General features: G+C 47.0%; 1 protein-coding gene across 1 annotated transcript in view; it reads right to left on the bottom strand.

Annotated features, from left to right (window-relative positions):
- The window catches only part of LOC144488681 (matrix metalloproteinase-28-like), a gene marked incomplete at its 3' end in the record, with an annotated part of 46849 nt that extends 27557 nt beyond the window's left edge, over positions 1-19292 (bottom strand). The window contains exons 1-3 of the mRNA XM_078206771.1: positions 19179-19292; positions 16258-16337; positions 1864-2051 (exon numbers count right to left, since the gene is read on the bottom strand). Coding sequence (XP_078062897.1) covers positions 1864-2051; positions 16258-16337; positions 19179-19292 — 382 coding nt within the window. The remainder of the gene's footprint in view (positions 1-1863; positions 2052-16257; positions 16338-19178) is intronic.
- Positions 19293-21873: the final 2581 nt, after the last annotated feature.

Here is a 21873-nt window from a genome sequence, read left to right as displayed (position 1 = left end):
CACGTCTTTCAGAATGTGGGAGGAAACTGGAGGAAACCCACGCAGACACGGGGAGAATGTGCAAACTCCACACAGACAATGACCCAAGCCGGGAATCGAACCTGGGTCCCTGGCACTGTGAGGCAGCAGTGCTAACTACTGTGCCACCGTGCTGCCCCTCTTATACTTGCACTCCTTTCCCTACTTCCCCCTCCCATGCTCACACACTCACTACTTTCCCTCCTCCCCCTCCCTCTCACACACACACTCACAGTTCTTCTCTTTTTTCACACTGCTTTACTTCCTACCTTCTCTCCTAACCCTCGACCTCTATTCCTTCCTTTCCCTATTCCGTCAATCATCCCATCCTGCTCTGAGAAACTCCAGAATCTCACAGGGGATTCTCTCTCCAGTCATTTAACTGTCAGCCTATTCAATCCACCCAGTTACAGAAGCTAACATCTGCCTGTAAAAAGATTCACCAAGTAATTCTCCATTAATTCCAGTTCAAAATCGTGGACACAACAGCAGTAAGAGTTAGTTTGATGGAAGAATGAGTGTACAGTCTTAGGACATCGCAAAGTACGTTACAGCCAGGAACATTATTTTTCAGCATAGTCAGTACTGTAATGTGGGCAGTGCTGCAGTCAATTGTCACACAGGAAGCTCCCACAGACTACAGTAAGATAAATGAGCAGATAATCTGTTTTTAATGATGTTAGTCAAGGGAGAAGTATTGGCCAGGACTGTGAAAGAACTCAAACAGGAACAAAGGAAGCTGGAAAAACTTGGCCGGTCTGCCATCGTCTATCAGGAGAGAGACAGAGTTCACGTTTAGAGTCATGGATCCTTCCTCAGAACAGGACTGGGAAAGAACTCTGCAATTGTTTCTCAAAGTAGTGTCATGGGATCTGTCAAATCTATCTCGGAGGGCAGAGCAGACAGTGCGGCACCTTATCAGTAGCAGAGCAAGTCTAGCACCTCATCAGGATTGGACTGAGTAAGTGCAGCCTTGAATAAGTGCAGAATTCTCTAGGAATGGAAATATAAATGGAAATGGGGGGAGCAGGAGAGGGGAAAAAAGAGTAATGATAGGCAAAGTCATCATAGTCCCAGATGACTGTAGGCTGCTCTCCCCTTTGAGAGGGAGAGTTGACTGGTGGTAATTTAACCTGAGGATCACCACAGCTCAGGTGGGGGGGCAAGGTTGAGGAGGCGGGGCCTTCATGAATAACCTCAGGCAGTATGGGAGTTGAACCTGAGCTGTTGGTGTCGTTCTGCATCACTAACCAGCTGTCCAGCCAACTGAACTATGTAATGATAATGAAACATAGAAACTAGAAGCAGGAGTAGGCCATTCGGCTCTTTGAGCCTTCTCCGGCATTCATTTTGATCATGGCTGATCATCAAATTCAATATCCTGATCCCCTTTCCTCCCACACCCCTTGATCCCTTTAGCCATAAGAGCTTTATCTAATTGCTTCTTGAAATCAGACAATGTTTTGGCCTCAACTACATTCTGTGGTAGTGAATTCCCCACATTCACCACTCTCTGGGTGAAGAAATTTCTCCTCACCTCAGTTCTAAAAGTTTTATCCCTTATCCTCAAACTATGCCCCCTAGTTCTGGACTCTCCCACCATTGGGAACATTCTTTCTGAATCTACCCTGTCTAACCCTGTTAGAATTTTACAAGTTTCTATGAGATCCCCTCTCACTCTTCTAAACTCCAGTGAATATAATCCTAACCGACTTAGTCTCTCCTCATATGACAGTCCTGCCATCCCAGGAATCAGCCTGGTAAACCTTTGTTTAACGTTCTGTGCACCAGGTCGAAGTAGCTGAATTCTAAGCAGAACAAACAATATTTGCCGGCATTGATTACCTTGCTGCAAGAAACGCTTCACCCGCCTTGGTTTGCTGGCTCTTCCCAGGAAAAGAGTTTCCACGTGTCCTTCCCAGGCGCTGTGGCTCCCCACGTCCTTCACTCCGCACCGTGGTTCGGCCATCTGGCGGATGGTGGGCTCATCCAGGGTCCCACTGACCGGGAGGTGAGAAATCCACTGGAACTCCCTGCGGAAAGCCAACATAGACAGAAGCAATCAATGCACAGGAAGGCCGATCAACTCAAAAGCAGCAGCTTCACCGGCATGGCCAATCACTCCCGCACAGGCACAAAGGGATGACAGGTGACAGAAATGTCCAAAGATGTGCGGGTTAGTTTGATTGGCCATGCTTAAATTGACCGTAGTGTCAGGAGGATTAGCAAGGTATATATGAAGGGTTATGGGAATAGGGCCTGGGTGGGATTGTGGACGGTGCAGACTCAATGGGCCAAATGGCCTCTCTCTGCACTGTAGGGATTCTATGAAATACTCACCCCAATCTTCACATTTCACTCTCAATACATTTGGCTGGCTGGGATTTTACGGGGTCACCAAGGAGCATGCTGGGAGGGGGGGGGGGGGCTTAAAATCAGGTGGGATGTTGGCGGGGGACATGCCTGTCACTTTCCCACCACTGCTGGCATTTTACCAGTGCCAGGGAAGGTGGCAATAGACCTCCTACCCCATTGCCCTTTCCCAAACCTGATCGATTGAGGCCCTCAAGTGTCAATCAAGGGGCAAAAAAATAGGCTCTTTTCCACTGCCCCTGGTATTTTACCAGCAGCAGATGAACAACACCACATACCTGACTGCCTCACTCCAGGCTCAAGGGGTGCGGGGGGCAGTTGGCTCTCTTAATCGGGCACTTTGTGGGCCATGGAGGCCAACATCCTACAAATGGCAAAGACGACCTCTACTGAAAGGACCACCACCCGCCCCTTCATGAACAACCAACTCACCCTCGCTGGAGTCATCCATGCCAGGCCCAGAGAACCCAACCCCACTTAGCCCCAAGCCTGGACCTCCTCCATCACTGGTCCTGTCTGCTTGCAGTCCCAGCAGCTGACACCTCTCCTGGTGGCGCTGCAGGGACCGAAGAGATGCCGTGTGTCCAATTGACTGGCAGGTCTTGAAGGTGGGACATCGTCCCTTAAAGGGGCAGAAGCCCTGACTGCAAGCAATTAAGTGCTTGCTGCACCTAAAATGCAGCTGGATTTCCGTGTCCTGACAGAGGCAAGGCTGCCCCTGATTATTTGACTGCCCTGTAAAATCCCGGCCGGTAACTCCAAAAACACTAATATTATCTTGTGAGGGAAAAGAGCCATTTTCTCCGGATTATAACCTGTGAGGATCAGTTACTTACACATTCAAGTCAACCTGCCTTCATGATAACTTAGCAGTGGTTTCAGTCCACCCCATCCACAGTATTCCTTGCTCCACTTCCTACATCCTGCCTCATAAACAAATCCTGAGGCAGTTCGATGGCAGGACGGACTGTAAGGTTGGGAATGGAGAGTAGAATGTGGATGCCTGTGATTGGAAATGGTCGAGACACTGGGCGGATGAATCAGGACACTTGAACTTCTGAGCAACTCCAGCACAGCACCACAGGAATCAGTAAGAAGTCTCACAAAACCAGTTCAATAGGTTTATTTGGAATCGCGAGCTTTCGGAGTGCTGTTCCTTCATCAGATGATTGTTGGACTTTAACCTAGTGTTGTGAGACCTCTTACTGTGCCCACCCCAGTCCAACGCCGGCATCTCCATATCATGGCTACCATTTACAGGTACAGACACTGGGCGAGTGGAGAGAGGGATAATCATCTCTTTAACCTGTGATTATTCCTCTCTCCACTTGCACTGTCTGTACCTGTAAAGACTCGCATTCCAACCATTATCTTGCAATTGTTCTTTGTCTATACATGTCGTGTTTGTGAACCCACCTCTCCACTCACCTGATGAAGGAGTAGCGCTCCGAAAGCTCGTGATTCCAAATAAACCTGTTGGGCTTTAACCTGGTGTTGTGAGACTTCTTACTGTGCCCACCCCAATCCAATGCCAGTATCTCCACATCATACCATAGAAATGACAGCTATTTTTGGTGGAGGCTACGTGAGTAGGTATATTTATTGGTTGTATGCTGCTCTATATCAGTGGTGGGGTGAAGGGAGTAGGTGTATTCTGCCTCTTAGAGAGAGTTAGAAACCTAACATGTATCTACAAGCTAGAGCTCGAGAGGGCAAAGATTTAGGTATGAGCTGTGGCCCAATGGTAACATTCACACCTCAAAATCGCCAGATTGTGAGTTCAAGTCTCAGGCCAGGGATGTTAAGCTGACGGTTCGATGCAGTACAGATTGAGGCAAGTCTTTCACTTGGGATTAAAATGGGGAAATAAGAATACTGTTTAAAGTTTATTTATCAGTGTCAAAGTAGACTTACATTAACAATGCAATGAAATTACTGTGAAAATCCCCGAGTTGCACTCGGTGCCTGTACTCCGGTGCCTGTTCGGGTACACTGAGGGAGAATTTAGCTTGGCCAATGCACCCAACCAGCACGTCTTTTGGATTGTGGGAGGAAACCGGAGCACCCGGAGGAAACCCACGCAGACACGGGGAGAATGTGCAGACTCCACACAGTCAGTGACCCAAGCCAGGAATCAAACTTGGGTCCCTGGCGCTGTGAGGCAGCAGTGCTGACCACTGTACTACCATGCCGCCCTGGTCCGAAATGTTAAGACCTCACCTAATCCTCTTCGTAAACGTTCCCACAGCACTTTTTAATGAACAGGGGCGTTCTGACAATGTTCTGACCCATATTTATTCCTCAACAAACATCACTTGGAGAACAATAAACATCCTCTGGCGTTTAATGCATTGCTGTTTGTGGGATCTCATTGCAATTCCTGAATTGCAACAGTGGCTACGTGACAAAAAACCCTTCATTTGCTTTAAAATGCTATGGGACAGTATGTGGTTCTGTAAAGTGTGACACAAATCAGGCTTTCTCTTTATATTCCTATTCAACGGCGTAAGGGAAATTCCTACCTACCTTTACCAAATAATGGGTGGAATCTTATTGAGGTATTGAGACCCCCGTGCTACCTCTTTTCAGGAAGACCTGTTGAACCAGAAGCCAATGAGGCGGTGGTGAGGTCACTAGTGGGCCATTCCTTGGCATTAAGACCTCCAAAGTCTTGCCTACTGAGAGCTGACAACCAATCAGAAGCCGGCAGCTCATATGATCAGCAGCGCCAGAGGGGAGGCTGTGGCCAGTGCCGGAATGACATGGCTGGGTTAATGACAGTGCAGAGGGTTGAGGCCCTTAAGTGGTCATTATTAAAAATTCATTCGTGGGGCATGGCCATCGCTGGCTGGCCAGCATTTATTGCCTATCCCTAGTTACCCGAGGACGGTTGAGAGTCAACCACATTGCTGTGGCTCTGGAGTCACATGCAGGCCAGACTAGGTAAGGACGGCAGATTTCCTTCCCTAAAGGGCATTAGAGAACCAGATGGGGTTTTTCCAACAATGGTTTCATGGTCATCAGTAGACTCTTGATTCCAGATTTTTTTAAAATTCAAATTCCACCATCTGCTGTGATGAGATTCGAACCCAGGTCCCCAGAACATTAGCTGATTTTCTGGATTAATACTCTAATGGTAAACCACTAGGCCATTGCCTCCCCAGCCATTTTAACGGCCATTTAAGGGTCTCAATTGGTGGCAGGGTGGGCCGGTCGATCATGGGCCTTCCCACCCTGAGTTTAATTTGGGCGGGGGTGTGAAGGTGGCAGGGGGAGGGTTTCCATGTACACCAACAAGTTGTCTAAGTACTTGCCCCTCCCATTTCAAAATTCACCACCAGAGAGAGCAGGAGATTCGATTCTATAAGTGACCTCCAAGTCCAAAGGTTAGATGGATTGGCCATGCTAAATTGTTCCTTAGTGTCCAAATATATATTGGTTAGGGTGTGTAGTGGGGTAAATGCATGGGGTTACGAGGTAAGCCTGGGTAAGAATTGGTGCAGACTCGATGGGCCGAATGACTTCCCTCTACACTGTAGGGATTCTATGATTCTATTCAAGAGGCCACAGACAATACTGCATAGAATTTGACCCAGCTGTTCCATGCTGAAGTTTATAACCCACATGAGCTTCTTACCCTACTTGATCTAAACCGATCAATAAATCCTTGCACTTCTTACTCCCTCATGTCTGTATCTAGTTGCCCCTTAAATGGTCCGTGCTGTTTAGAAATATAGAAACATAGAAGATAGGAGCAGCAAGAGGCCATTCCGCCCTTCAAGCCTGCTCCACCATTCATCACAATCATGGCTGATCGTCCAACTCAATAGCCTAATCCTGTATTCTCCCACAATCTTTGATTCCATTCACCCAAGTGTCATATATAGCTGCCTCTTGAATACATTCAATGTTTTGGCATCAACTATTTCCTGTGGTAATGAATTCCACAGGCTCACCACTCTTTGGGTGAAGAAATGTTTTCTCATCTCCGTCCTAAATGGTCTGCCCTGAATCCTCAGACTGTGACCCCTGGTTCTGGACTCCCCCACTATCGGGAACATCCTCCCTGCATCTACCCTGTCTAGTCCTGTTAGAATTTTATAAGTCTCTATGAGATCCCCCCTCATTCGTCTGAACTTCAGCGAAAACAATCCTAACCTAGTCAATCTCTCTTCATACATCAGTCCCGCCATCCCCAGAATCAGCCTGGTAAACCTTTGCTGCACTCCCTCGAGAGCAAGAACATCCTTCCTCAGAAAAGGAGACCAAAACTGCACACAATACTCTAGGTGTGGCCTCACCAAGGCCCTGTATAATTGCAACAACACATCCCTGCTCCTGTATTCGAAACCTCTCGCAATGAAGGCCAACATGCCATTTGCCTTCTCTACCGCCTGCTGCACCTGCATTCAACATGTTTGCCCAGGTTGGGCATGTAAATGTCAGATAAAATTCGTGCAGAGAAATCTAAAGTGGTATACTTTAGAAGAAATAATATACACAATGCAATATAGCAGAGACGCCTCAGGATTCAGACAGACAAACCTTTAAGAGAACAAGTTGATAAGAAGAAACATGAAATCTAAGGTTTTCCAAATAGTATCACAGTGTACCACAGCAGAGATAGTGCAAGAACCAGATTGCTGATTGTTCAGACTGCAGTTGGAATATTGGGCGAGATTTTCCGATCCCCTGCGGCAGAGGTAATTCACTATTGGTTGGCGGTGGGATCTTCCGGTCCTGCCAATGTCAACAGCGTTTTGTGTGGCTCTCCCATCCTGCCAACAGGAAGAGCCAGAAGATTCAGCCCATTGTGTCCAAGCGGTTCAGTCTAGGGAGGGATGCCAAGATCTTTGGAGAGGATGCAGAATAGATCTGTAGGGATGGCCCAGTGATATTATTGCTAGACTATTAATCCAGAAATGCAGCTAATTTTCTGGGGACCCAGGTTCAATTCTTGCCACGGCAGCTGGCCAATAAAAAAAATCTGGAATTAAAAAAGGTGACCATGAAATCATTTTGATTGTTGGAAAAACCCATCTGGTTCACTAATGTCCTTCAGGGAAGGAAATCTGCCGTCCTTACCCGGTCTGGCCTACATGTGACTCCAGAGCCACAGCAACATGGTTGACTCTCAACTGCCCTCTGAAATGGCCCTAGCAAGCCACTCAGTTCAAGGGAAATTAGGGATGGACAATAAATATTGCCCCAGCCAGCAACGCCCATGTTCCACAAATGAATAATAAAAGAAGATTCATTCAGATGACCCCAGGGTCGAGAAGTTTCGGTTGAGGACAGACTGGAGAAACTGGAACTCTTTTTCCTTTGAAAGAAATTCTTCCTCAGATCAGAGTCCGGATTTCCTAATATAGACAATTCCAAACAGAACACCCACTTCATTCTCTCATCTGTAAGGATTGAATACATGAGTTGAATTTCCAGAAAATGGCAGTGGAGTTGGTTTGTTGCCTATTCTTCATGCAACCAATTAAATGGAAATGTGTGGTATCTGCTTCCATCAACACTCAAGAAGCACGACACCAACCAGGACAAGGCAGCCCATCCATCACCTTCAATATTCACCCCCTCCACCATCAACAGAATGGCAGTGTGAGTGCCATCTACAAGACGCACTGCAGCGACCCGCTCCTTAGGCAGCACATTTTCCACCTGGAGGGATGCCTAGGAACACCGCCACATGCAAACTCCCCTCCAAGCCACACTGATTTGGAAATATATCACCATTCCTTCACTGTTGCTGGCATTCAGATAGGTGACAAAGGCTTGGTGGGGGAGGTAAATCTGTAAAAAGTGTAGCAGAGGAAAATAGAGGCACGTGCGCACGGGAATTCCAAATCTTCCCAAGAAGGCTGTTGAAATCACAGTCACCAACTGTGAGGCAAAGAGAATCAGGGAAGCGAGTCCTGACAGGATTGTAGGGCTGGAGGAGGCTGCAGAGATAGGGAGGGCCAAGTCCACAGAAGGACATGGATGAGAATCTTACATGTGTGGCAATGGTGGGTCAGCGAGTTAAAAGGTGGTGGCAAATGGGATTTGACAGGAGCTGGTAGACAGTCAGTAGAGCTTTGCAAGAACTTGAGTTTGAGGAGAGTAGGAGGTTGGAGTCCCACATCCAGGAGAATCACCAAGTCTGGAGATGACAAAAGCCGGAGCAAGGATTTCAGGAGGAGATGGGCCGAGACAGGGTCAGAGACCAGCAACATTGCAAAGGTGGAAGTCAGCCATCTTGGTGATGCAAAGGGTATGGGGCTGGTAGCTCAGCTCAGCCCTGGGTAAAACAGGAAGCCAAGTTTGCAAACAGTTCAGTTCAGCCTGGGACTCAGGCCAGGGAGGGTGATGAACATAACACAGGATGTGGAAGGTGCAATAAATCATGGATTATCCTCAGCTAACTCATAATTGCTCATAACTAGATTTCTACTCATAAAAGGGGTATGTCTGAAGTCACTCTATATCACTACAGCACCTCAGTCACTGATTGCACTCGTGAAACTGGTTCAGGAAGGAAGCTGGATGTTGACCAACAGGGTCAAAGGTTGAGAATCAACCCCACCCAATTCTGGATGAGACAGAAAGGTTAGCTACTCAAACAAAGTCTGAACAAACACATCCAAGGATATAACTCACTGCCATTGAAAGAGGCCAGTAGCCCAAGTATAACATCTCCTCGGCAACCTGTACCCAGTGACAAGGATCTCACTGATCTAGGAGTCAACGTCTGCTTATCTCACTGTCGGTATAAAAATCTACACATCCAAACTCAGATTGGGGTGGGAAATAAATGTCACCCCACGCCCAGTGAGAAGAATATTTTTTAAAGTATTTGATAAAAAAGCAACGTATTAGTTACTTAACAAAAATATTCTTCTTTCGGGCAGTTAGGGATGGGCAATAGAAATGCTGGCTTAGCCAGTGACACCCGCATCTCGTGAAAAGAATATTAAAAATCAATGTCTTCTGACAAAAAGGTAACATAGTTAACTTGCACTTAGACAAAACCTAAGTCCCATGAGCAGAAAGATTGGCAATAATTTTGACTTTTGGTAAGAGTATAAAATGGGTAATATTGGATTGGCCACCAGTTATTTATCCCCCCACAAGTGTTTGATGCTCTCTCTGGAATGGAAGTTGCCACTCAGCTGAGTGCTGAGATCCATCATGAAGCCTTGTGTGTCTTTTAACGTGGGAATGATGTTGCACATTGGCGCACACACGGTCAGTGACAAAGGGTAGATCGGGTTCCAGTGGCAAGGCAACCTCAACGACTCAGGATCTCGCTGACTGCTGCAGCCAGTCATTGCAGCTGTTGATATGAGCAGCACGGTGGCATAGTGGTTAGCACTGCTGCCTCACAGTATCAGGGACCCAAGTTCGATTCCTGGCTTGGGTCACTGTCTGTGCAGAGACTGAACCTTCTCCCTGTGTCTCAGGGTGCTTTGGTTTCCTCCCACAGTCTACAAATGTGTAGGTTAGGTGGATTGGCCATGCTAAATTGCCACTTAGCGAACAAAGATGTGTAGGTTAGTGGGATTGGCCATGCTAAATTGCCCCTTAGTGTCCAAAGATGTGCAGGTTAGGAGGATTAGCAGCATAAATGTCTGGGGTTACAGGGATGGGGGGGGCTGGACCTGAATAAGATTCTCTGTCAGAGAGTCAGTGCAGATTCGATGGGCCGAATGGCCATTGAGGACTTATTTTGGATTGCGCCTTGTCTGGTTCCTCCCCTCCGATCTCACTGTCATGGGTGATCCTGCCAGGAGTCTAAGACTCCTGACCATATCGTTCTCGGGACCGATGGAACGCTCAAGCATCTCCACCACCGCAAGCTGCCAATCCATAGAATGGTGAGTTGCATCATTTTGATTAAAGAAAGAACTTGCATTTATATAGCGCCTTTCCCAACCCCAAGGTGTTCAAGAGCACCTCACTGCTGCATTGTAGTAAATATGGCAGCCGATTTGTCCGACAAACAGTAATGCAACAAGGACTGGCAAGACCCACTACCCACTGAGCAAAATTAAAATCCAAATTATAAATCTAGCGGGGTTTGTGAAAGCGAGTTCAGTGTTAATACGTTGGTCCTGAAATTCTGTTGGGATTCCCCTGGGATAGTGTCCTAGGGAGATCACCAAATTCCCAAGAGGGACAATGGAACTGGCCATTTTGAACCAGGTATCATGGGAAGATCAGGCTCCTTCAGTGTCGGGGGTTCACAGCAGCTCACCAGATAATGTCACACTGCAGCAGTGTTCAGCGACACTGCTCAACAGCAGACAATACTTTTCACTGAAGGTTTGCACGAGGATGAGGTTTGCATTGTTGATAGAAGTGGAGGCTTCTAGTCTCCAGTTGGATACACATCATAGAATCATACAATCCCAGAGAGCAGAAGGAGGCCATTCGGCCCATTGAGTCTGCACCGACCACAATCCCACCCAGGCCCCATCCCTGTAACCCCATATATTTACCCGGCTAATCCCCCGACATGAAGGGACAATTTAGCATGGCCAATCCACCTAACTCGCACATCTTTGGACTATGGGAGGAAACCGGAGCACCCAGAGGAAACCCACACAGACACAGAGAGAATGTGCAGACTCCGCACAGACTGTGACCCAAGCCGGGAATCGAACCCGGGTCCCTGGCGCTGTGAGGCAGCAGTGCTAACCACTGTGCCACCGTGCCAGCCATACATGTGTATACATATATGTATATATACACGCACACACACAAGCACACACACACGCATGGATTCACAGACACACCGGCACACACACACAGTGGCTTACTCCTGCTCCTAATTTGTAAGTTTGTATGTTATATGTGCATGAATACATACAGACACACACAGAGACATGCACACACACACAGAGACCTGTACAGACGTACAAACAGATACACAGAGACACACACACATACATGTAGACACAATAGTTGCGCCTGTACAAAATGCTCCATTTGCCGAACCCGAATATTTGGAAAAGGCTGGTATTTCTGGGGATTTTAGTTAATAGATCACTGGTTCTGTGCAAACCTGACATTGAACATTTGGAACAGGCCTATCCAACTCACAGCCAGTGAAGACTCTGTGGTTGCCCCCAAAGCGATTGTTGAAAATTCAGTCAGGGGGCATGAGGATTTCTACAGGGGACCGTTCCTCCAATCACAGCCTGTTTTCTCCCGTGTTTGCTGCTGATTGAAGCAATCAAATGGGCTAGAAAGAAACTATGATTGGAGGAGCAGTGAACAAAGGGAACCGCGTGTCTGTGGAGATGGTGAGAGAGATACCCGGGAGACTACAGGGCTTTCTCTCAACACAATTTCCCATGTCTCCGGCTCCCAGCTCTGGCTGCTTTCCGCTGGCTCACCCGCGTTCCCCCTGCTCCACACCCTCTCCTCAGTGCGTTCCCACACTTGGACATAGATAGGCCTTAGGCCTCACTGCATGTCCCTCTTTCACTCTCAAAGCAACCCCCACACTCCCTTCCCCACCCCAGTCCCTCTGCCAAACCACTCCAGCTGATTTAGTGAGTGAGGGTGAGTAAGCGAATGTGAGGATGGGTGAGTGAGTATCAGGATGGTGAGTGAGGGTGGGTGAGGGGGAAGGTGGGTGAGAGGGCAAGAATGAAAATGTGTGTGTGTGGGGGGAGGCGGGGGGGGGGGGGGGGGGGGCTGAGTCTGGGCGGCACGGTGGCACAGTGGTTAGCACTGCTGCCTCACAGCTCCAGAGATCTGAATGCAATTCCCAACTTTGGGTCATTGTCTGTATGGAGTTTGCACATTCTCCCCGTGTCTGCGTGGGTTTCCTCCAGTTTCCTCCCACAGTCCAAAGTTGTGCAGGTTAGGTACATTGGCCACGTTAAATTGCTCCTTAGTATCCCGGGATGTGTAGGTTAGAGGGATTAGCAGGATAAATATGTGTGGTTACAGGGATAGGGCCTGGGTGGGATTGTTGTTGGTGCAGACTCGATGGGCCAAATGGCCTCCTTCTGCACTGTAGGGATTCTATGATATCTGTCTGCGAGGAATGAGTGTGCTTATGAGGGGTGGGTGTCTGTGAGTATGAGGGGTGAATGTGTTTGTGTGTGCATGCATGTGTGTGTGTCCGTGTGTGCGTTTGTGTGTGCATGTGAAGGGTATGTGTGTGGAGTGTATGTATGCGTGTGAGGATGTGTGTGTGCATGTGTGTGAGAGAGAGGGTACAGATACACACACACACTCTCACCCTTTCACACTCTAATTTTTGTCTTTATTTGACACATTTTTAAAATTATCGTTTTATGGTTGTGGTTTTTTTGGCTCAGCGATTTGTATCTTTTCATGCGTCAGCTTTTTTTTGAAACATTCATGTTTAATGTTGTGCCAAACCATATCTTTCTGAAATTGGTTTTAAATGACAATGGAATCATAGAAGAAATCATAGAAATCATAGAAACCCTACAGTGCAGAAGGAGGCCATTCGGCCCATCGAGTCTGCACCGACCACAATCCCACCCCCACAACTTTACCCGCTAATCCCTCTAACCTATGCATCCCAGGACTCTAAGGGGCAATTTTTAACCTGGCCAATCAACCTAACCCGCACATTTTTGGACTGTGGGAGGAAACCGGAGCACCCAGAGGAAACCCACGCAGACACGAGGAGAATGTGCAAATTCCACACAGACAGTGACCCAAGCCGGGAATCGAACCCAGGACCCTGGAGCTGTGAAGCAGCAGTGCTAACCACTGTGCTACCGTGCCGCCCCTGGAAGATTGGAGCTGAGTCAATCCTCCTTACATGTTTAAAGGAGGCAGGGATGCTACCCACTGAGCCACCCGAGCCCCTTTAAACATGTAAGAATGATTAAATTAGCTATGTAACAAACTGACTTAAGAACAGATGTGAGGATATCTGCTCTTACAATGTCTAAGGCTGCACTGAGCATGTGGAATGATTGACTCAGCTCCAATCTTCCGTTCTCAAGCATTTCATTTAAAACCAATTCAACCCCAAAGGAACTCCATTTACTCCTTTCCTCCTCCAATGGAGGAGGGTCAACAATTGGTCACAAGACAATTGCCAAGAATACGAAGCAGCTGTTCCCCTTCGTTGAGGGGTGTAGATTAAGGTGAGGGGCAGGAGGTTTTGAGGTTTATTCACCCAGCGGGTGGTGGGAGTCTGGAATGCGCTGCTTGGGAGGGTAGTAGAGGTGGGAAACCTCACAACCTTTAAAAAGGACATGGGTGAGCATTTGAAGTATCAGAACATTTATAGCTATGGGCCAAGTGCTGGAAAGTGCGATTAGTGTAATTTTGTCAGTGCAGACTCGATGGGCTGAAGGGCCTCTTCTGTAATGTGTGACTCTATGACTCTAAGTGCCGGATTGAGTCCTTGCTTAGTAGCCAGCAGACACCAGCAACTCCCAAGGGTTGTACAGTGAATAGCACAATTTCCTTTAAAACGTGTGGGCTCATTACCAGCATCCCCCAACCACAGCGTGAACCTACATCAAACCCCACTGAACTTCTGCACACGCTGGTTCCTCCACACAAGCACAGCAGGTACCAAATGGCTCAGAGCCAGAAGCTGCGGGTTCAAGATCCACCCAGGACATGACGGCCAAGAAGGTGAATTTCTAACGTGGCCAAACAGGTTAACCTGTAAATCCTTCCAAACATGATACTCCAGGTGTGGCCTCACCAACGCCCTGTACAATTGCAGAGATGTTTTACTGCAATTGTACAGGGCATTGGTGAGGCCACACCTGGAGTATTGTGTGCAGTTTTGGTGTCCTTATCTGAGGAAGGATGTCCTTGCTATAGAGGGAATACAGCAAAGGTTTACCAGGCTGATTCCTGGGATGGCAGGTCTGTCATATGAGGAGAGACTAAGTCGATTAGGATTATATTCACTGGAGTTTAGAAGAGTAAGAGGGGATCTCATAGAAACTTGTAAAATTCTAACAGGATTAGACTGGGTAGATTCAGAAAGAATGTTCCCAATGATGGGGGAGTCCAGAACTAGGGGTCATAGTTTGAGGATAAGGATAAACCTTTTAGAACTGAGGTGAGGAGAAATTTCTTCATGCAGAATGTGTGGAATTCACTACCACCGAATGTAATTGAGGCCAAAACGTTGTCTGATTTCAAGAAGAAATTAGATATCGGTCTTAGGGCTAAAGGGAGGAAGGGGGGAATCAGGACATTGAATTCGATGATCAGCCATGATCAGAATGAATGGCGGAGCAGGCTCGAAGGGCCGAATGGCCTAATCCTGGTTCTAGTTTCTATGTTTCTATACAAATCCTTCCAAATATGCCAACAACTGGCAGTAAGAGCGGAAGAGATTCCTGGTTAGCGACACTTGATGAGGATTGGTGCACCTCAAGCAAGAAGCCCCAGGTGACATATTAGCGACCAGTTCCGGGAATTACTAGCTATGGAAACAAGCGAAAGTCTGCCTTAGTGCACGAGTAGGTGCGGGAAAGGAATTGGAATCACCTGATTAAACTGGCATGGTCCTTGTGTAGAATGAAATCATTGGCCATTGGGCCAGTTTCTGCCAGCACAGTGATGTGTTGAATAGCACTCACCGTTGATATTGTTCAGTCGGATTTATCCCGAAAACAGCAGCACCCTCAAACGTTACATGAAATTTCTGCATTTGCCTATTAATTGTTAATTAAACTTAAAATTAGAGCTGTTACTTAACGTTGTGAGTGCTCAAGAGATTCACATTCTCACATTGCTCAACGTCTGCGGCCAAGAAAGCAAACAATTTAGACTGGTGAGTCTCACTCACTGCTACAGATAGTAAATTGTTGTTGGAGATTATTAAAATTTTAGTATTTTTCTTACTTTTCCTTTACAATATCTCTTTCTTTCTCTCAATCTAATGTTCCCATCCCAGTCCTTATTTCTCTTCATGTACTTAATTTCAATCTAATTCAGCCTGTCTCCTTCTAAAGTTTAAGATCTTGAGAAATAGAAGCAAGAGTAGACCATACACACCTCCCCATGGTCAGATAAAACAATGCACGTCCTATCTTTGCCAGTTCTTCATTGCAACAAAATCAGCCAAAATAGAGGTCAGGGTCTCGGGATGGAATTTAGTGGTAGCGATGGAGGATAGCTGTTGGCAACCCCACCATGATCACTGTCAGAGTTCCTGGCTCCAATGGGGGCCAGACTTCCTACTGTGGGATGAGTTTCCCACCCCAAGAATTGCTGGCCAATCAGAGGTCGGCAGCTCTCCAGTACCAGCAGTGCTACCGGGAGCAGTGGACACTGCCGGTACTGCAGTGAGCCGAAGCTGAAGATCAGCGCTGGTGTCCAGGAGTGAAGGTGAGTGGGGTAGGAGCGCTGGGGTCAGTCAGAGAGGCCTTGCAGAGTGAGGGGTGGGGAGGGAGAATCATTTCAAAGGCAGGAGGGTGCCTTCCAGAGGATCCCATGATTTTCGCTGACAGTTCTCTATGTTAGACTCAGGGTGGCAGAGAAGGAGGGAGCTCACCTTGCCTGCCAGGTCATGACTTCCACCTGCCTCTGGTTGAATACCAGTGACGGTGGAGTGAGACTCTTCAGTGGATTGATTAAGGGCATCACTCGGCCTCCAGGCAGGAAGGTCATTCTCAAACACTCTCATACCAGACCTGAATTGAGATAAGTCAGGAAGATAACTGGGTCTCCATCCCAAGCCTGTCCATTATATACCCCCCACCTGCCTCACAGCCCAGCTCCGGGGAGCGGCGGGGGGGCAGTATTAAATCTGCACTGGTTTCAAAGACCTTGATGCAACAACTGATGAGTAATACAGTGTTAATGTTATCCTAACATCACTTCAGGGTCCGTAGGTGGAAACCTTACCTCACTGCCTCTTTGACCTGAGTTGAAGTCAGTTCTTCACGAGGCCCAGGTTTAAGGTAGCCGTACTTTTCTAAGAATGCCTTGGGAAAGAAAAGGAAAGAGAGATTAAATTTGGTGTGATCGAATGAAAAAAGGACAGTATTATTATATATTAAATATCATTGTGCAGACATTCCACCAGTTATAAGTCAATGTTGTCTTTCTAACTTTCTGTTCACCTATCAGAATGGTGACTGGATCCAATAAACTCTCAGCAGTTTATTATAGAAACATAAAAACTAGAAGCAGGAGTAGGCCATTCAGCCCTTCGAGCCTGCTCCGCCATTCATTATGATCATGGCTGATCATCGAATTCAATACCCTGATTCCCCCTTCCCTCTTGATCCCTTTAGCTCCATAGAATCATAGAATCCCTATAGTGCAGAAGGAGGGCATTAGGCCCATTGAGTTTGCACTGACCACAATCCTACAACCTACCCAGGCCCTATCCCTGCAACCCCACATGTTTACTCCGCTAATCCCCTGACACTACGGTCAATTTAGCATGGCCAGTCAACCTAACCTGCACATCTTTGGACTGTGGGAGGACACTGGAGCACCCGGAGGAAACTCACCCAGACACGGGGAGAACGTGCAAACTCCATACAGACAGTGACCCAAGGCCGGAATTGAACCTTGGTGCTGTGAGGCAGCAATGCTAACCATTGTGCCACTGTGCCGCCCCATGTCCGTCCACTATTCCTTCCCTTCTTCTGGGGAAAGCCTCTGTTCATTTAGTACCACTGATGCCAAAAACGCGATATGGGGGAAGAATTTCTCTGTGAACTAATGAGGGATTCTTTATAACTTGGTTTGCAATTTTGCTAAACTTGGTGTAGAAAGAAATCCTTCTCTTCTGGGGGAGTTATGTCCGGTGCTTCTAGTTGATTGAACAAGTCAAATTTTGGCTGCGCATGAATTTGGAATTTCCCAGGATTCTTAGGGAGCCCTTCTACATATTTTCTTGTTCATCTGTGACACTCCATGTTAACACACGACTAACATGGTAAGTTGTTGATATTAATTCCTTTTGCAACTTGTGCTGCCATAGAACATAGAACAGTACAGCACAGTACAGGCCCTTCGGCCCTCGATGTTGTGCTGAGCTTGGTCCGAAACCAAGATCAAGCTATCCCGCTCCCTATCATTCTGGTGTGCTCCATGTGCCTATCCAATAACCACTTTAAAGTTCCTAAAGTGTCCGACTCCACTATCAAAGCAGGCAGTCTATTTCACATCCCAACCACTCTCTGAGTAAAGAACCTTCCTCGGACATCCTTCCTGTATCTCCCACCATGAAGCTTATAGTTATGCCCCCTAGTAATAGCTACATCCACTCGAGGAAATAGTCTCTGAACGTCCACTTTATCTATCCCCCTCATCATCTTATAAACATCTATTAAGTTGCCTCTCATCCTCCTCCGCTCTAAAGAGAAAAGCCCTAGCTCCCTCAACCTTTCCTCATAAGACCTACCCTCCAAACCAGGCAGCATCCTGGTAAATCTCCTCTGCACTCTTTCCAATGCTTCCACATCCTTCTTATAGTGAGGTGACCAGAACTTCACACAATATTCCAAATGTGGTCCCACCAAGGTCCTGTACAGTTGCAGCATAACCCACTGTTAATAAACGCTAACACATTTTAGGCCTTCTTCACAGCTCTATCCACTTGAGTGGCAACCTTCAGAGATCTGTGGATATGAACCCCAAGATCTCTCTGTTCCTCCACATTCCTCAGAACCCTGCCGTTGACCCTGTAATCCGCATTCAAATTTGTCCTACCAAAATGAATCACCTCGCACTGATCAGGGTTAAACTCCATCTGCCATTTTTCGGCCCAGCTCTGCATCCTATCAACATCTGAGTATCCTGCCGAGTATCTAATTGTCTTGAGTTTGCAGTTTTGATATATTCACAGTGGTTTTAAGTCTCTTTCAATTCTGTTCATCAAAGGGAAATCACAGTAAATGTAGCCCCAGAGGAAGGGCTGGTTTACCAGTGCAGTGCTGAGGGAGTGCCACACAATCACATGTGCCATCTTTTGTATCAGATGTGTCATGACCACAAGACATGAAACTGATTAAGTCAAATCTTACTTTCTGCTTATTTAAAAATGGACTTTGCCCTACCAACAATATGGCTGCTACACATCACATGATTTGCAAGTTGGCTATAGTTCTGGAAACTTCTAACAGTAATTACAGGACAAAGCTCAACCTCAACCTTCATCCCTGTGGAATCTCAAGCCTACAATTGTGTCGACCCATCACAACCAATAAAACAAGGAAGAAGCAAACGGTCTGTGTCCCCCACCTGGACATGTAATAAAGAGAGGGCTATTGAAATTATACCTGCGGAGGCACTAATAGCCACCAACTATCTCTTAAGGTGAAGAATGGATTTTGACTAGAGACATAGAACCTGATTGTTTACCTGAAACTGACTCTTCAATGGACAATGCCACATGACCTATTTGAATAATAGAATCCCTACAGTGCAGAAGGAGGCCATTCGGCCCATCGAGTCTGCCCCAACCACAATCAAACCTAGGCCCCATTTCCGCAGCCCCTGCTAATCCACCTGACACTAGGGTTAATTTACCATGGTCAACCAACCTAACTCACACATCTTTGGACTGTGGGAGGAAACCGGAGCACCCAGAGGAAACCCACGCATACACGGGGAGAACGTGCAGACTCCACACAAACAGTTACCTGAGGCCGGAATGGAACCCGGGTCCCTGGCGCTGTGAGGCAGCAGTGCTAACCACCGTGCCTTCATGCTGCCCCTCAGCTCCTCTGGCCTTTGGAAAGTTTAAATGTTACATTCCTGTACTCCCAGGACAGTCTGCTGTCAACACCAAAGCAGAACTCCAGACTTACAAGAAAGCCTGCCTTTAGTCTAAACCTCCTTGATGTTAGTACTCTGGAAGATTCCTGCCATTGCCTGTAGAGTGGACCAAGCTTCTGGATACCAACCTTATTTTGCTGCGTCATCGCCAACTTTGAAGGAATTTGTCAGCTCCTGTTTTCAGTGCGCTGAACCCACCTGAACTTTAACTCCTAAGTGGAAGAACTGGACTCGAGCATTCTGGTCTCCGACATTCATGTGAATTATATCCATGCCATTGTTTATTTTAAGTTATCCCTAATTGTAAAACTCTTTTCTTTCCTATTTCCTCCTTGTGTGCTTGCGGCTATGTACGTAGTTGTGATGACCAATCCCCCAGATTTGAATGTATGAATAAACAATACTTCTGATTTAACCTAATGGAGAGTTTTCTGAGTGTCGCTTTAAAATTGACTTCATTGAGGGTTTGGGAAAACACGCCACAGTCTATTTCAAAACTTAAAACACCTCTGCATACGGACAGACAGGAAAAAAAATAAAGGAGTTCAGTTTGCCTCTCTCCCCTGTCTGTTGTTAAATTGAGGCCCCTCTCAGGCAAATGTAAAAGATTCCATGCACTATTGGAAGAAGAGTAGGGGGTCTCCCTGCACCCTAGCCCAGATTTAACCCTCAAGCAACATCCTGTAAAAAAACAGATTAGAATCATAGAATCCTACAGTGCAAAAGGAGGACATTCAGCCCATCAAGTTTGCACCGACCACAATCCCACCCAGGCCTTATCCCCATGATCCCGTGCATTTACCCTAGCTAGTCCCCCTGACACTAAGGGGCAATTTAGCATGGCCAATCAACCTAGCCCATACATCTTTCAGGGAGAATGTGCAGACTCTGCACGGACAGTGACCCAAGCCAGGAATTGAACCCGGGTCCCTGGCGCTGTGAGGCAGCAGTACAAGCCACTGTGCCACCGTGCCGCCCTGGCTATTATCACATTACACATTTCCAGACCTTGCTGTGGTCAAAATCCACTGCTGCACTTCCCAATGTTAGAACAGTAACTACATTTTAAAAGCACCTCTGTGGTTGTATGGTGCCTTGGGCCAGTCTGATGTCACAGAAGTTCTTGTATCAGTGAAAGTTTTTCTCTTTATTTAATGAAAGAAAATTTGTCACCATAAACCAGGGATCATTGAGTCACAAGCTGAATTGTAGCAACATCAGAAGTCTTGCTGTTGTTCCCTAGGAATGCAAGGTCACTGAGTTATCGTAAACACTGCTTTCCTGTAATTCAATATCATCTACAATATTATAATTGATTGTCTATTGTTACAGTTCTAATTATGGTCAAAGGTTTTAATGAAGGGCCCAGCCCAAGTTGTTAAGCTTTCTTTATCAGATGTTGCCCAATTTCAATTCATTATAGTTGCACACTTTTCATTCTAGGAATTAATCAAGCCATTGAGAAGGGTGACCTGCCCGGGGTCAGGAAAGCACTAGCAGAGACTCAATTCTCAGATTCCCTTTGAAACTTAAACTAAGATGTCCCTTTCCTTTCTGCTCAACGCAAGGAAAGAGGCTGCTAGAAGTTTGAGCTGTATGGGCAGCACGGTGATTAGCACTGCTTCCTCACAGCGCCAGAGACCCAGGTTCGATTCCGGCCTTGGGTCACCGTCTGTGTGGAGCCTGCCCATCGAGTCTGCACCGACTCTCTGACAGAATATTTTACCCAGGCCCCCTCCCCATAGCTAATGGGACACTAAGGGGCAATTTAGCGTGGCCAATCCACCCAACCTGCACATTTTTGCACTGTGGGAGGGAACTGGAGCACTTGGAGGAAACCCACGCAGACACGGGGAGAACGTGCAGACTCCACACAGACAGTGACCCAAGGCCAGAATCGAGCTGGGTCCCTGGCGCTGTGAGGCAGCAGTGCTAACCACTGTGCCAACGTACAGCCCTGAAGAGGGAAGGGCTGAACACCATCAAAGGAATCATTTCACATTACCGCCTGTTGCCCAGAGAATTGGGGTGCTATTCATCCTTGCACTTCCTGCCTTGTTGGTGTGTGTAACTCATGGAGTAATGAGAAGAGTGAATGGTTTACACCAACTAATCTATGCTGCTAATCCCAGCTCAGGAATGGACAGGAATGTGAAGAGGCTAATGAAACGTATTGAAGAATATGATACACAGGAATTTTCTGATTAACAGCAGCCGTGTCACCAAGCTGAAACACTCAGAAACTCAAGCCAAACAGCCCAATGATTTCCTGCCTGCATTTAAAAGCAAAATAGTGTCTAATATAGGGTGGGAAAACAGTGGCAGTGTGCACTAGGCATGTTTCCCACACTCAGAAAGGTCAGTTTGTGAGCGCAGATTTATATAACCTTCACCTCCCCCTCTCCCACTGCAATCAGACAGCCAGGGGTCAACCTCAGTGGCTGGCCCTTCATTAATGAGCCTGCGAAGTGAGAACATTCTGTCCAACCATGGGGAGAAGATTAGGGTGAGGTAGTGTTGCCAACTGCGCTTAAATATATTACTGGAGGTTTCATCACATGACTTAACCCCACACTAGCCAATAGTCGGCTAACACATCCATCCTTGTGATGCACTGTCTTCCTACACCAACTGGAAAACAAAAAGATTCATTCGCCAATTGGATGATGCTTGATTGTCAGCCAAACAACCTTTTTTATACCCATTTTCAATATTTTTATATCTGAT

This window comes from Mustelus asterias, unplaced genomic scaffold, assembly GCF_964213995.1.
Source record: "Mustelus asterias unplaced genomic scaffold, sMusAst1.hap1.1 HAP1_SCAFFOLD_1765, whole genome shotgun sequence".
Taxonomy (NCBI): domain Eukaryota; kingdom Metazoa; phylum Chordata; class Chondrichthyes; order Carcharhiniformes; family Triakidae; genus Mustelus; species Mustelus asterias.
Note: the sequence above shows the minus strand (reverse complement) of the source record. Positions and strands in the feature narration are given on the sequence as shown.